Source organism: Gavia stellata, chromosome 7 (genome assembly GCF_030936135.1).
Source record: "Gavia stellata isolate bGavSte3 chromosome 7, bGavSte3.hap2, whole genome shotgun sequence".
Taxonomy (NCBI): Eukaryota; Metazoa; Chordata; class Aves; order Gaviiformes; family Gaviidae; genus Gavia; species Gavia stellata.
Window position 1 is genome coordinate 13139491 of NC_082600.1, and position 16692 is coordinate 13156182.

Genomic DNA, 16692 nt, shown 5'->3' on the forward strand with positions numbered 1-16692 from the left:
AAGAGACTGGGACTCTGCCCACTGACTCCAGCAGCAGTTCACCTGCGCTCCAACACCACCTACATGCAGACGATGCAATACAGGAAGGGGCAAGCCCTGGTCGGTTCTCCTGACCAAAATTTGAAAGGTAGGGGATCGATTACATTTCAGAACCACATTTTAACATCAGTAACATTTTACTACATATTTTATTACATCAATGGCTTGAAAAAATTTTATTTGATGTCAGCAAACATTGGAAATCATAGAAAAACAAATTATGTAGAATTTCACAAAGGAATTTACCCCACTATAATTCCTCATACAGTAAAATAATTCAAAATCAAATGTTACTTTTCAGTGGCTAAGCAATTTTATAATGCTATGAACATTCATCACAGTAAGTGTGCTGAATAATAGAAAACAGGCAAAAAAGACATTTAAAATATTACTTACAACAGCATTATTACAACATACTTTCTTTAAAACCCCAACGAGTATTTTATCACTTCAAAAGCTATACAGCATTTCCATTATATTTGCAAACTTAACCTTATACATCTTTTAAAATCTTGAAAAAACTTCTTTTAAGCAATCTATAAGCAGTTAACAAAATTGATAAAATCTACATAATGGAATACTATACACTCCAGTATAAATTTTATTTTAGGAGAATATGAATGTAAACACTCATTATTATACAACATGCATAGACTATACTGACCTTCCATCTTCTGAACTGTAACTTTCACTGCAATTGTGCTTTACTATCAACAGGAAAAGCTGCATTAATCCAGGGAGTGGCAGAAAGTATTTGCTTTAGGGGCATTGCACAAGATCACTAGATTTTGACTTGAAGACAAGCTGGAGCTAATAAAAATAATTTTTCTTTTTTTTGTAAAGAGTAAATATCAGGCCACTCATCGCTGAATGGGCTATGCATAATTTTATACAGATTTGAAAAAACGCATTATCAGAAAAATCTCCTACAATATTTTTGCGCTTCATTGACTTGGAGATTAATGTTCACAAATCCAGTGATCAAGTTAGTGTAATGCACTGTTTGGCTCATATTTGGTGTGCAAGAATACCAACAGCATATTAGCGATTTAGAGAATAAAAACTGAAATTTAAAGTGACAATGAGCATATTTTAATACATAATGTTTCAGATGTATTCGTACAGGAAAGAAAAATGTTTGTCAGGACATTGCTTTAAGATAATAAGAGTTTCACTCTTATATTAACTATTAAAAAAGTGTTCTAGTGGATATTTATGGGGTCTTCCTGGTTGCAAACTTGTAAAAATATATTAAGAATTCATTATCCCCATTGGTATTAAATATATCAAGACACAACCATTGTGGTTGCACTACCAGTTATGGCTACTATGGTCTTAAGCATCTGATTGTACATTGTTGCTATATTGTTAGAAGCACAACTGAGGCATGTATTTTTTTCCCTTGGTTATAAGATTATATTACAAAAATTGATCACTGTTTCAAACCAGTTAACACGAATATTCAAGTAACAAGGTTGTTTTAATGGATAAGCGAAAAAAGAAGTTACCTAGCACTTTACACAACTACATAAAAATTAAATAGAACACATGAAAATTGTTTATGCATATGCAATACACTTTTATATCTTTAAGATTTCTAAAACTAAAACTTAAACTATCATTTTCTTTAACGATACCATATTTTGCACAATAACTTATACTTAGGAGAAATAATTTCCCGTTTTCCACAAAATATATATAATTATGACATTCACATTGATAGTTTAAGAAACAAAATTTAAGTGAATATTCTATCTTATGCAGTTATCTTTGTGGACCCTTCTAAACAGAATGCAACCAGTTGATGTAGCTAATGCTTGACCCATTTAAAAAAGAAAGAGGGTCTTCCCCTAAACAAGACCAAACCATTTAAACTTTCAAAAGCTAAAATGATTTTATCGCATTTAAAAACATAGTTAAAGAGAATGTAAAAAACTAAACGTTTAAAATACAGTGCTATTATATTGTATGTATCAACTACAATAAGATAGCAGTCAACTGAAAGGTAATTAAACAACTTTTTTCTTCCTAATGTCATGAATTATACATGTTTCCCCCTACCCCTTGGGGATGAAGCCAAAACACAACTTTTCTGATCATAAGATGGACAGATTTGAGGGCAAAAACCGATGAAGAGTCCTCACAGGTAACTTAACTCACTAGCAGAAGCCTCTCCTGATGAGTTTCACCAGCTGGGATGGAAGCTCACACAACCCTCTCACACTGGCGAGGACCCCTCTCCATGCACTGGTACCAGCAGGAAGTTTAATACTAGAGTATTTCTAATGAGCAGCATTGCTTTACACCAGAGCTGTCAGCTGAATTCACAGTGCTATTTGCCCATCTTTAAACCTAATTCACACTGGCTAACTAGTGTCCTTTCCCACAAGAGGCTCCCAACTCCAGCTGGCACAGGACTGAAGGAACATCTGCAGGGCTACCATCAGAGCTGCCAATTCACATCAACAGCTGTAGAGACACTGCCACAAACTTGGGACTACAGGTTTCCAACACAGAGGATAGGGAATAGCTCCCTTCCATCCTCCTATGACCTCATAGGATCTCTCTGGAGCTACCAGAATGAAACTGCTCAGAAACAGCTGCAAAGTGGCTGAAACAGGCCCTATTTGGGCTCCACGCTCTAGCTTGCCCTAAGAGATGCCTATCTGCTCCTTCACTGTGTGCTGTTGCTTGATTTCCGATGTTGAATTACTTTCCTCACACAAGGCCCAAGGATGAGACCACCTCAGCAGTACATGAGGCTACCTCAACCTGCCTTTCCTTGGGTTGTGTCTACCCTACAGGAGGTGCAGTCACAGCTGGCTCTGTTAGCCAGCCAGCATTAGCCTACCTTGTTTAGGTACAGGGAACAGAGCCATCACAGCATACAACATGGCACAGCCCAGCAGCTCAAACATCAGCACCAAGTTCAGGGCTGGACTCCCGAGCTACAGCACCGCAGCTGCAGGCCAGGACATGGACTAGCTCATTTCAGGTTGTGTTAAGAGAGACTGGTGCCGTACATTGCTGTGTGCCATCTTGACTTGAACCCTCTGTAGAGGAAAAGAGGTCCTTTTTTCCACCTGCAAAGACACCTGGTGATTTCTTCTAACATCATTAAATTAACCATTTTTAAATGCTTTGTGACTAGTGTTATTTTGCAGCTTTCCACCGGACAAGAAGTAATACTGCTGCTTCTAGCTTCTCTGAACACTGTCTGCTCGGCAGTCAGCAACTACCTTGTTCAAGGTGCAAAGTCCTCATACAGGACTTTCAAGAACAGCTCCAGTTCAAGCCAGCTAGATAGGCCACAGTACAGGTCATCCAAGCAGAGGGCTGGGGATTTGAAAGCTGCATGCACCAAGTATTTGGAAAAGCACCTCTTAGATTTTAAATTGCATATTTTGGTTCAGAACATGAAAGCGATGTGTGATTCAGAAGGGTTAAAATGGCCAATGAAATTAACCCAGTTCTTCTCCATTAAACTTCTGAGACACCAAAACTACCTGAAGGTTGTATTTTGTGCTCCAACCCTCGTCCAGACTTCCAGTGGGAGTAGTTTGGTGTCTTTGGCAAACAGCGCTCTGAAGAGGAATGAGAGACACTGGGACAGAAAGTGACCTATGGTAGCCAAATGTAAAAAGGCACATATTCCAAAAGGAGAGGCACCAGAGAAAGTTGTTTTGACTTAATCCCACAGAGGATCAGGAAAAAGAAAGTTGTGTAGCACTCATTTAACAAGTTACAATGCAAATGCTGAATGCCAGGGGTTAAATAGCATATCAAACAGTTTCAGGTTACGTATTCCCTTTTGCACTAAATAAAAGCCATTAAAATATACAGGAATAAAATGCTCAATTAGGGAGCTTTCTATGAAGCAAGAACACACAAATACAGTGGAAAGAATTGCACAAACCAGAAGTGTAATGAGTTACATTTACAACCTTGGACTGACCAAACCTTAGAAATAACATTTCCTATCACTTTGCATTATTCAAGATTGCTTGTTAACATGCCCTGTCATTTCAGAACAAACCTGACACCACTGGCATGTGCACAGGTCTCTCCTTTATAGAAAGCTCGCTAGTAATAGTGTCATCGTAAGAATACACAGGAAGCGGAGACCACAAGGCCATGCAGCAATACGTGCTTATACCCTACGGACCAAGTATTATAAGAACTCCTAATGTGTAGAGTTACTGTGGGGCTGCTAAGGAGCTCCTTGTTTTGCAGGTTGGTCAAAATTTACAGACAGGTGTTACTGGTTCTAGAAATCCCCATGCTTAAGCAGGACATTGATGAAATGGAGAGCTGAGCTACCTGGGTGCTTTTGAAAGAAAGTAGAGGCAGTATGGAGGAATGAGGGGAGATTAAGGCAGATGTAGCAGAGGACTGGAAGCGTTTGCCTTTTTTTGGTAATAGCTGCTTGTCCACAGATATGATGCAGATGGCTGTCTGAGGTTTGCTAATACCTGATATCCTGGATAACACAGTAGTCAACACAAATTGTTCTAGGCTACAGCACCTTCTCACGAAGCAGATGCATATCTGACATCAAGAACAGAAGTAGCCTGGAGGGAAGGGGGAGGGAGGAGAAAAAGGAGACATTTAGTTTAAAAATGAATACACATAGGCTTTTTTGCATCTCCAAACTTCACCCCAGATCCACGGTACTGAAAGTGACAAAATGGACAACCCTGGCACATGGGAGGAATCGCAGCAGCTTCCCCTGTTCTGAGCCACACTGGGATTTTTTGGGAGTGTAAACATACCAAAATTAAGACTGGAGTTGAAGCTGCTTTATAATCAGCAGTCTCACCTCCCCCCTTCAAAAAAAAAGAAAAAAGGAACTGCGGCCACTTGCTATGAAAACACACTGAAGGGGAAAGCCCAGAGCAGTCAGAGGGCTGACGAACCTTTTACTAGGCTGGTGGCCAAGCAGACAAGGCATGCCAGGGGAGAAAGCACCCAAGGGACTTCAGTATTAGGCCAGCAAAGTCTTCTTGTGGCTACTGCTGACTGAGTCCACCTGACTTGACCAGTCGCCTGTGCAAGTGCTCCCAAGAGCAGGCACCAGCTGTACGGTACTTCGCAGCTCAGGAGGGACCAGGAACCCCCCTCCTAGCCTATGCAGATCACTTATGTGATAATCCCAATGACATTTCACTTTGCCCCCAGAACTGCTCAGACAGGCACCCAGTCAGCACTGTGCTTATGTTACCTCTGAAGGCAGGAGCACCACGTTTATAGCCAGCCTGAGAGGCAATGTCTGATGTGCTCAGAGAGCATGGTGGCCATTAGATGTCCACTATGCAACATCCTCGTGTCCCTTCCTTGGGCATTATTATAAAAAAGCTTCAGGCTTGGTAATTAAAATCCCCTCCATGCTGCCAGCACCTTCCTCCTCCCAGCCATGACACATCAGTTCCTACTGTCCAGAACAGGCTTCATCAAGAACCACAAGCCACAGGGTGCTAGTGTAAGGCACACATGGTATGTCACAGCTGGCAGCTCACTGCTACCCTGCCCAGCTCCTGCCCGCATCAGCCTGCTGTAGGCAGGCTCTGCCCTCATCCCTTACTGTACTGCAGGGCACAGTGAACTGCCCGACTTACAATAGCTGCCTTTTCTCTAGGCTTTGCAACTATTCCCACCAGCTTACTGTTTTGGTCTCCTTTCCACCACTCAGCACTTGCTCAGCCCCAGCCTGGGCACTTTCCAACACTAGTTTGCAGATCACGACTACTGCTCCACCAGTCATTTCATCAGACCTTGCTGTCATGCCTCCACTTTCCCTCCTCCTCCTCTGCTAACTTGTTTGGGATCCTCACTGCTCCAGTATCCACACACTTAGCCACATCAGCACACTCCAGTTCCTGCTGCACCCATTTTATTCCTATCTCAAGTGAGACTCTCCATTTTGACTGTAACTTTCAGGAGCAAGGGTGTATTTGAAGCCAGGAAGAATCTCAGAGGGCTCAGAGAAGAAAAGCTCTGCACTGCCAACAGATACAACTCTACAGGTCACAGGAAAAGGCAGTGACACAAGTCACCTGTCTTTCAAATGGATGGTTATGTACTATTACCATCACTTCCTTGCTGCACCTCTCAATTCTGGAAGAATGGGACAATTTCACTCACACCCTTCTGAAAAGGCAAGTTTTTTGAGTTTGGTTTTGTTCATCTTTCACACCTTTGGACCTAGTCCCCACATATAAGCATCTTTGAATAAAACATTATTAAGATTTGTGAAGCAATGAAATTCTACTGTCTGTCTGAACAGCAACGTACAAGTGAGCCAGCCATAATCAAGGCAACAAAAATACACACTGAGAAGTCTTTAGTCCATTTGAGACCAAAATTTGCTTTACGCTGTTGACTGTGCTTGTGTTTAGAAGATACAGCTTTTGTGCCAAGTTGTCTTATAAAATTAGGCCAAAGGGAGTCCTAGATCAGACATTTTTAACATGCAAACCTCTAGCAGGGTTTTCTTTTGCAAGACTGTGTTAATAATTACATTTTTGTAACTAACTTTCATATTTAGACATTCTACAGTCTCTTAGTTAACTTTAAGCACACATTGTCTTTGGAGAAGTATTAACTGTGAAGCTCCATCAAGGAGAGGCTGTTTCTAGAATTTCTGTCTTCACAGAAACTGCTGTAAAATCAAGGAAACTTTGCCTCTAGCTAATCCCAGAGTGAACAGTTTCACACACTCGCTTTTTTTATAGCTTTCTTCCCTTCCCCCAAGTGAAACCACTCCATCGTCAAAAATGAAAGAGCGAGCTTTGCCTCAGAAGACTGTATGGTCCCACAAAGCCAAAACTAGAACAGCTTGGAGAACTGAGTGCAGGGAAAACATCCAAGTCAGATAAAGACATACGTGGTTTCAGCAGCAAGAGGCATTAAAATGTCCATGTGCTGATGAAATACAGATACTGTCAGAGAGCTGCAAATTAACTGTCCTCTTTCCACTTTCATATATGTCTGGAATTTCCAGTTCCCAAAATCAGTACTGGAATCCGTATAGCCAGAGGAAGTGAAATATGCCTAGATAGAAGATTGTCAAAAATGGCTTTTGCAAAGAGTATATATACACACATCTATTTGAACTGAGCTCAGATTGGGAATTTTATGTGATTTTTAAATTGGATTTACCTCATCTTCCTCTTCGGACATTTTAGTGGAATTATCAGGGGATTTTACAGGCTTCTGGCTATTGGTTCCATTTGTTTCCTCTTTGCCATGCTCTGCCTCCCACTCCTGTAGAACTTCATCTATGTTGAAACGACGTCGATAATTTACAAAAAAGTTTTTCACTTGCACCACAGATTTGTTTCCAATCACATCAGAGATTGCCTGAAAGTCTCGGCCATATTTCCTGATTGCTAAAAGCAACAAAAACAAAAGCAATGTGTTATTTCCACAAATAGCACAAATCAGGCTCAAGTCACAGCACAAGGATCTGAAGCTGAATCTCTGTCAAGGTTTCAAGCCTTTCTCTGATTAATCCAGAAAAAAAAAGTCTAAATCGGGCAAGAGACAGTTAAGACTAGCCCTAGAGAAAAGATGAAAATCAGGTGTAGTAAAGATGGGCAGAGCCAAATCTAGAAGACCTGTGTAAATCTGCCTGTACTACTTGAGAACTTACACAGGCAAAGAGCCTAGCAGTGACTCCTGTAGAGTTTCACTTTCTGAAAGCTTGGACAAGCAGAGATTATTTGCAAACATTCATATGGTGCAATTTATACTGCCCGGGGAGGGGAAGGGGGGGTATGGTTTCCTCGGTCAATTCCATTCTTTGGGCATTAGTACACAGCAATGACAAAATCCTTCATTAGCCACTGAAGAGAAATACAGCTCTGAAATGCAGCAGAGTTTTGATTATCACCAACTGAAGTACAAATAGACTTGCAGTGCCATACCTTGCACAGCAAGAAGCTGCTCATCCGTGGTCCAACGTGCATTAAATTTCTGAACGACCTAGACATCAAAAAATTAGGTAACTTCATTTACATAAGCAACAACTTTCACTTGTACCTGAGCACATAAAAACCTCACAAGAACCCAACAAGGAACTAACTGTTAGTCAAACTATATAATTCCTTTTAGTAGCAACAATGTTTTCAACATTAAGAACTGCGTATGGCATCCATTCAGTTAACTGTGACATAGACTGTGCCTACAGTCATGGTAATACAAAAAGATAGGGAATGGTCTGAGCAGATAACTAAGAGCCACATTCTTCCAAAGCACCTACTTGTTTTTATCGCAGACACTCTCTGTAATCTTGGTCAAATTATTTCCAGTATGAGGTACCAGAGTTGGAAGGAAAAAAGCAAAAGCACCAAGTGCCAAGAGAAAGATGGGCCATTAACATCCTCCCCCTTCATTTCTCAGTATTTAGAGCAAAGCAACTACCTCTTTCACACGGGCATATGGATACAACACTGACAAAACATGATATATCTGGGATACCTGTACTTCTGTTAGAAACTACTTTCACGTGTTAAACACTGCTCTTACTTTCTCCTCACCTCGTATTTCTATCACCCAACAGTGAATATGGTAATGGCCTTGATTCACACTGACAACTAATAGGCCATTGGTCCTAGTTTACTGGCAACGTGAATAGCCCTGGTATGCAAACAGATTAGCATTTATCTCCAAAATAAACAAGGGTCAGAAAATGATCCTACCTCTGGAAGTCTGTATTGTTCTATACCACCTTCAAGTTTTTCTTTGAGTGCGCTGTTTGTCTGTTTGATATTCTGAATCTGAAAAGAAAGTTTCATCCCTTTATACAAGTATTAAAAAAATATCTTTGGACAAGCCTTCTAGCAGCCCCAGCAGGAACCCCACAAGCTCAGCATTCCAGTTTTTCTCACAACCTCCCTTTTCCAAAAAGAAGCTCTGTTATATTGGAATAAAAGAAAGCAGGAGCAGCTGGCACATCAGGAAATCCCATTTAATTTATTCTATCCTGTCTGCAAGTTATTTGGATCAAGAACTACCCCAACTTCCAGGTCTGTATAAAGCCCAGCATAAGAAGAAAGGCCCTGTTCACAGTTAGTAGTGAATTAAACACTGCTAGAGAGCCCTGCTTCTCCTAGAGTGCCAAGAAAAAGGCTTCAGGCCAAAATACCAATTCTATTAAGTTTCATAAGAGCTTGCACCAGATGTCTGCTTTAAAAACACTTAAAATGTTCAGATCTAGGAAACAGACTCATGTAGTAAACCTGTCTTTACTAACAGGTATCTGGAAAAAATTTTTTTAAAAGGCAGATCCATCAGGGAAGCAAAAGGTACACAGGAAAGTTTGTATGATGCCTGCCTAAGAAAGACTAAAAGAAACATATCTCTGTTCCAAAAGTACCCTACGAAAAGGCAAAGGAAACTGCTGCAGATGGAAAACAGATACTGCTGAAACTAATGTCATCTGAGAGAAGTTCATAGTTAAAACGTAAGGAACTCTAAACTGCAAGAAGCACGAAGGAACCTTTGTTGGCACTTAAAATCAGCGCTAGGGACTTTTCCTTGCTTCCCTTTAGGTATAAAGTAGGCTTGTCCTAGAACTAAAACATAAGACACATAAAACACAGAGCTGCATTAGTTTATAGCACAAGGCTAGCAGCTTGTCAATTAAACCACATAATGATGTGCATCATCACTGTCAAGCTACAAATTCCTGCTAACTTTGCAGGCTGTGACAAGCATTACCACCAAAAATAACGGCTATTCTTGAACTATCCCATCCATACCTGTCGTTTGATTGAGACTAATTCCATGTCCAGTTGTCTGAGTACAGTGGTAGCAGCTGTCGCATTGGCGGAAACGGCCTCCACATCTTCTTGGGAAAGGAACATTCCTTTTGGAGGTTTCCTCTTTGCTCTGTTCTTAGCCTGTGTACTGTGCTTCTCCTTCTTCACCTGAGGAACGGTTTCAGCAGGGGGCACCTGGCAAACAGCAGTCATTTTACAAAACTAGATCATCTTTAAAGGTCCCTTCCAACTCAAACCATTTTGTGATTCTATGACTTTTAGCAATCGTCAAAGAATGAAAAAGGTTAGCTTGCAGACAGGAAGGCATTTTTTGCTTTAAGTGGCATGTCATATAAACACCATCTTACACAAATCTCTCCTTTCTTCTAGGCAGCTGACAATGTTTGCAGAGATACTGGTTGTCTTCTCTGCCCATTCACATTTTGGGAGACAGACGCCCAGTTTTCCAGCCATTAAATATTCTGGTTATTTTCAACACTCCAAAACCTCTCTTCTTGCTTTCATCACCAGGCCTGAACACGCCAGTTTAACTGAACACCAGAAGGAAACAAAGTGGAGTTTGGAGACAGGGGAAGAACACAACTAGAGGAGTTTACAGAGACTTGGTTTTCTGTATGTCAGACAGGAGAAGGAATAAACTAAATTTATTTAAAGGATAAGGATAAAGGAGTGAGGTGACTCCAAAGTAATTCTTAGATTGTTACGCAGTTTCTTGGAAGCCAAGTTTTCTTGCATAGCACAAATATATCAACTGTTCAATTAAAGCAATGCAGCTTTGCCCACAAATAAAATTTAACTCTTCTTTTGGAAAAGGGAATATTTCACACACCACTAATTATTTTTATGCCTTCTGTCTAAAGCAAAGAATAAAGCTCACACCTCTAACAGGTAGATTAGCTAGAACGCTATACTACAGATCCTTCAAGAGCACATCTGATTCTCTAATACCAAAACCATTTCTTCCAGAAGTTATTTTCAACAAGCAACTCATACCCAAGATTTATTACCCAGTGGCTGGAGCCTGGCCAAGAACACAGAACAGAAGAAGGGTGGCAGGGAGAGAAAAAGCAGAGAGGGGAGGCCGCACATCTGAAATCCTCTACTTGATCACTGCCAGCTTTAAATACATTGGCTTCACTTAGTGCTATTGTTTCCCTCCTAATTTCCAGCTACACGTAGCTTCTCCACAGTTTGCGGTATTTGGTCATTAGTGAGCATTAAAACGCTCTCATTCAAACCCACACGAGGCTGAGCACAAAGCCCCACATAAGCATGAGGCTCTACCTCCCAAAGACTGGTGGACCCCAGCACAGCTGCCAGCAGATAGAAGCTTGCACCCTCTTCATGGGCTCAACAGCCAGAGCCACATAGAAGAGGTAATGTGGACAATTGCCTGTTCTCAACATTTTTCTTCCCTCCTTTAGTGCAAAGGACTCCATGAGAGACAATGCCTAAGGCAAGCCCAGGTGCAAGAGATAAGTATTGCTGTTGCAAGATGGATACCCTATTTCTTTTTGCAGAAAGGAGTGGGGAGCAGGAGAAACCAGACTGGTTTAGCTATGAACAAGTGAGGTAAGCTCTGCACTCCGCTTCAGAAGTGAGCACTTTGATAACTGGAGCCGGGTAAATTATTCCACATGGATAGGTATTTCAGATTTATTCATATTTCATCTACATACAGAATTTCACAGGATCATGCAGTAATGCCTCACAACAGGTTCAGGCTGTAGGCTGACCAACATGCAATGCCTGCAGTGCAAATATCTCAAGCCTCAACATCGAGAAAAAAGAAAAGTAGTTTCAAATTATTGTGCTTACACAGTTCAAAGGATGTGAAGCTCTTGTGTTGTGGACAACAAGCCGGAGCTCCAGCAGAACCGTTTTTGACAGCTCCAAATGCCTCTAGGCCCCAGTGATATTGCACAGGCTCTGAAAATTTGAACGTCTACCCTATCTTGGAAACTCTTGCTTTCCTGACCACACACATCTCTCTGTAGAATTAAATCAATTTATGAAAACCAGAAAGTCTTAAAACGCAGGGATTTAGCAGTGCTTCTCTGTTTATTTAGATATTGCCACTGCTATCCAGCACACTTCAGTTTTACAAATTCCTTAATACAAACAAGGTTCCCTTCTTTTGACACTGTGAAATCTGAGGAAAAGACCAAGCTAACTCAGGCCATGTAAAAGCAGAGGGTGAAACGGGAGGCATTTCCAGGAACAAGGAAGATGTGGAGAAAGCAGCTCTAGTTCATGACCTCAGTATTATGGAGTCACTATCTGAGGAAACCTGAACAGTTGCACTAACACTGAAAGTACTAAAAAAAGGGAAGATTCCCCCTCCAATGACCCCCAAAAGAGGAAACAGATGAGAGATTTCAGATACTCTGAGAAATCCCAGTATTACTCGACAAGTCATACAGTAACCGACATGTCTCAGAGCTGGAAAAACCATCTCTGTGGGGTTGGGACAGGGAGGTTCTTACGGTAAGAGTCCTGGGCTAGTGGTACATCACAACCCCTGCACGTCCGGCCACGTCATTAAAAAAAGTAACAATCAAGAAAGAACATATCCCCCCTCCTGGATACCTGCTCTCTCTCAAGGCATTTTGAATTAGCCCTAGGCTCAGGTACTGAAAAATCAAATCAAATTAACTCTAAAGAGGCTATGCAGGTTGTCAGCTTCATTTTACCCACCAATACATTCCCTGTCCAGAAAAGCTCCCACAAGGCTGCCCACCATTGCATACACAGCCAGACTGCACATGCTCCATGAGTTCTGGTGATCTCTTTCAGATCAGTTGTACGCTGTGGCCTGTATTATTGTGACAGGGAGGGCAGACAGCCTCCTCCCATACAAGACTTTCTACAAAAATGTCTTGATGGTAGCTATCAGCCATCTGCTCTGGTTTGGCCTTACAAAAGAGGCAGCCAAGTTGACAGAGAACTACCTTTCCCTCTTCTGCAGCAATTTCAGAGCATGCCAGCATGGTAGGGAACGAAACAGTAATAATGGGGAGCTCTCTTACAGATGCAAGCTTTCAAAGAGCTTACGGAGAAATCTAAACTTGAAAATTTATTAAAATAATGGGAAGTGAGATGATAGCATTAATTATTTAAAAGTCACACTGGAGAGCTGCAGTACACAGCTGCAACTTAGCCAAATGAGAACCCTTCCAGTTTGCAGGTTGCTGAGGCTTTTGAGAACTCAGCTTCTTATAAGGGTGAACATGAGTGGCATCCACTCTGCCCCTTAAAAGTCATCAGGGATACCAGTTCCTTCAGTGGAAGCAACAGCTAGGCTTTTCTGGAAAGTCTAAAGAGCACCCTAGCATGGGTGAAGAACAGACTAGAAATCTGTGATTTTTCAGTTATTTCCATTCAAAATAATTTATTAGAGGAATTAATCTCACTGACAATGACTGACAAAGCAGCTGCTCTAGGCCCTTGTTTTTGCCTGTGTGCAATCATGTTTTTAAATAATTCTAGTGTTTTTTTTCTACATATACCCTTTTTTAAAAAAAGTTAAAAACTGAAAGAGAATGACTGTAGGAGAGAAATCAGGCTACGAGAAATCAGGCAAGGGAGCTACTTCAAGGAGAGAAGGCCTTAGAGTAAACATCTTCCTGTAGCACTCACTCACATATACAACCCACACTGCTGCTGAACAGCAAGGCTTTTTTATTTAGTAACAGATAACCAGCAGGTTATACACCTGAAAATAAAGTATCCACCTTCCTGTTAAGTATCACAGACTAAGTTTTCAAAACTGTTGTATTTGTGTGGCTCTATTTTAATCTAGAACTGTATGCCCATTTGAAACAAAGTATTTGAAGTGAGGTGCAAGTACTACACTTTAAGTAGACAAAATATTCTGTGCGTAACAGCAGCTTAGGACCCCTCTGCCAGACAAAGTGAACTGGCCACACAAAAGCTTTCTTGTCTACTGTTCACCACTGTAGTTGCAATCCTGGTGCCACTGACATCCTTAGAACTATTGCTGAGGATTTCAGTTCATCAGGAATTTACCTTAGAATCTAAGGTGTAGATAAACACGCTCTTGCTTAACAATTAAAGGACATATTTCCCTTCTACCAAGGCATCTCAGTGGGGACATAAGTGTTTCTACTCCATCTCCACACAGGTTGATTTAAACCATCACTGAAGGTGGTTCAAGCTAGCACAGCCAACCTTGAATCAAAGAGACTAGAAACATTCAGATAGTACATTATCATGGGATGGTAAAGTCTTAAACTTTCCCAGCTCCATCCATAATAACTTATTTGTCTATGCTTGTCTTGATCTGAGAATAATTCTGAAGACAATTCTTTTCTTGTATGACAACTACACAAAGCACAAATAAAGAAAATTACATACTGTCAGCTTCTACATGAAGTAGCTAGTAAGTGAGCACTTTCATTTGTACAGTAGTAAGAAAAGAATTATACCTCCTTTTTGCTCTCCTTGTTTTGTTCAACTTCAATATCAATAGGGTTATTTCCATTTGCTTCCTCCATTTCATCCTCACTGGAAGACAAAAGCAAACAGTACTGTATTAGCTTGTGAGGCTCTTTTTCTATAAATAGTATGCTAAAAGAAATGTATGGATACAACAGCAAGCCCAACAGCTTTCCTGAGTTTTATTCCCAGAGTGGTTTTTTTTGAGGGGGTTGGGGTGGGGTTTTTTTTGTTTATTTGTTTTTGGTTTAAGTCAAGACATTCTTAGTCATAAAAATACTAGGGACCATGTCCTCTAAAGAAAGACTTTTCAGTTGTGTAGTCAGGCAAAATAAGTCTGCTCAGATGAAGGCAAAATACATGAAATTGATTACACAAGTTATCTTTTAAAGATCATGGGACACTAAGCATTTTAACTTTAAGCAAACCGAGACAAAACCAAAAGACTTATAATTACAGCAAGCAGCTAAAACACAGGTTTTGTACAACTCCTTAACATTTAGCAAAATAGACATGCACAAGATAACTCCCTCAAGAACAAGCCTAAAAAATGTTTGGGTTCCACACACCCCCCCAGTGACAGCCTCACATTTCATTCTCTCCTGGAAAAGAAAGAGAGGTTATCAGTTACTGAATAATAATAAGCATGAAACTGGGGCCATATTGAAAGTGACCTTGGCACACCTGGTCAGTTTGGCTTCATTGGAATTTTAAATCAGACATTAAATAGAATATATTTTCACCATTTCGAATTTTTGTACTGTACACAACTAAAGTTAATTGCACCATTTGGGATGATGCCCAGAAACAGAAGAAATAAGCTGACCTCAAAGTTTTTTGGGTTTTTTTAAAATCAAAAAAGTAAACCTATTTTGTCACATCAAACTTTCTACCCTGGGATGAGGAACTTCAGCTGGTGCAGGTACATCACAGCACCAGTGCAAGGCAGGGCTGTGCAGAGAAACCCCAGGAGAGGCTGTGCTACGCTGCTGGGGTGCTGGAGCCACCCAGGGTGTGTTCACACAGCAGCAGAGGACAACAGGTAGAGCGGGTGCTAGTAAGCATGGCTGCAGTACCAGCACTCACTCACAGCTGTCTCCCTGCTGCAGCAACATCCTGTGCAGACATAGCCTAAGGAGGAACATACTGCCAGGTGGCTTAAGCTAGCATCCATCTCCACAAGAGCAGTTACTTGTACAAGCCATTCCTGCTCTCCCAAGCCACCTGGCTCACCAGCTGATTCAGAAGATAATCAGTTTGTGTGGCCACAATTCCAGGGAATAAACTCACAAGCACCCCCTCCCACAGCTGCATACACAAAGCCCCTTGCATACAACTAAGAACAGCTACTGATACCTGGTCCCATACACACCGGGAGCTATTTTAGTGACAATCTGAGGAGTTGGGGAATTTCCCTGCCTAGCCACAGAAGAGATACAGCAGCATTCAAGTGAGATACCTCAAGACTGCCTCTTCTCTTAACACCATCTCCAAAAGAGCTTCTTTGTGTTCTCACCTAGGTTCAGATTTCAGCCTTTCTGCAAAGGCCAAACCCCCACAGGCTTTGCTGTGCTCATAGCTTGCTCTTCTATTCCAGCAAGTTCCCTAGACATGAGCTAGATGAAAACCCACCCACTCATTTCTGCAGTTTTAGACATTGACCACTATTAACTGAAGAACATTTTTGAAGTTTTGCCAACACCCAATGGCACCGTACAACCTCAAAATCCAGCCATCCCAAACTCACCCAGCTTTGCTTCCATGCCCTGCACGGCTGCACTGACAAATCCTTTGGGGGTGTAAGGGTTTGACTATTTTACGTAATGAAGGGGAAGAAAGGGGGCGGGGGGGAGCAGACAGGAAATCAAACATCAAGCTGATGGCCTGGTGCTTAGCTTGCTGTAGATATACACCAAATTATGCATTTCCAATCCAGCTGCCTTCCTCAAAGGTTACAAAATTACAGCACATGGCAGCCCATACAGTTCTTTCCCAATCACCAGATGGTGCTGCTTTTCCCAGCAAACAGGCATAGGTATTGGAGAGGTGTATTTCCAAATTGCAGTAATTTCATTTATAAGCACAGAACAAAAAAAATAGAGAGGTAGTATTAAAAGATCCTAAAATACATAGTACAAGACAAACACACACCCCTTATAAGAGATTCCCCCCTACCCCCCCCATAAATTAGTAGGAAAATAAAAAAAGCAGGATGGGGAGAAGAAAAAAAAAAATCAAGACAGCCTTTGCAGAGAAAGGAAAAGAACAGAATGGAAAAAGAGACTCAGGTCAGAGAAAGCCAACCAAATACTGGACAAGCTGGCTGGTAGCATTGTCCCTGGCCCTGCCTGTTAAGCAAGCACTGTTGATCCAGCAGAGAGATGGGAGAGGTTGAGTGAGTCATTGATGTAGT

At 41.3% G+C, this 16692-nt stretch overlaps 1 protein-coding gene across 1 annotated transcript in view; it reads right to left on the reverse strand.

Moving 5' to 3' along the window:
• Nucleotides 1-218: 218 nt before the first annotated feature.
• Nucleotides 219-16692, reverse strand: part of RCOR1 (REST corepressor 1) — an 86711-nt gene continuing 70237 nt past the window's right edge. The window contains exons 7-12 of the mRNA XM_059819301.1: nucleotides 14270-14348; nucleotides 9801-9995; nucleotides 8739-8816; nucleotides 7965-8022; nucleotides 7198-7427; nucleotides 219-4610 (exon numbers count right to left, since the gene is read on the reverse strand). Of these exons, the coding sequence (XP_059675284.1) occupies nucleotides 4569-4610; nucleotides 7198-7427; nucleotides 7965-8022; nucleotides 8739-8816; nucleotides 9801-9995; nucleotides 14270-14348 (682 nt within the window). The 3' untranslated portion in view covers nucleotides 219-4568. The remainder of the gene's footprint in view (nucleotides 4611-7197; nucleotides 7428-7964; nucleotides 8023-8738; nucleotides 8817-9800; nucleotides 9996-14269; nucleotides 14349-16692) is intronic.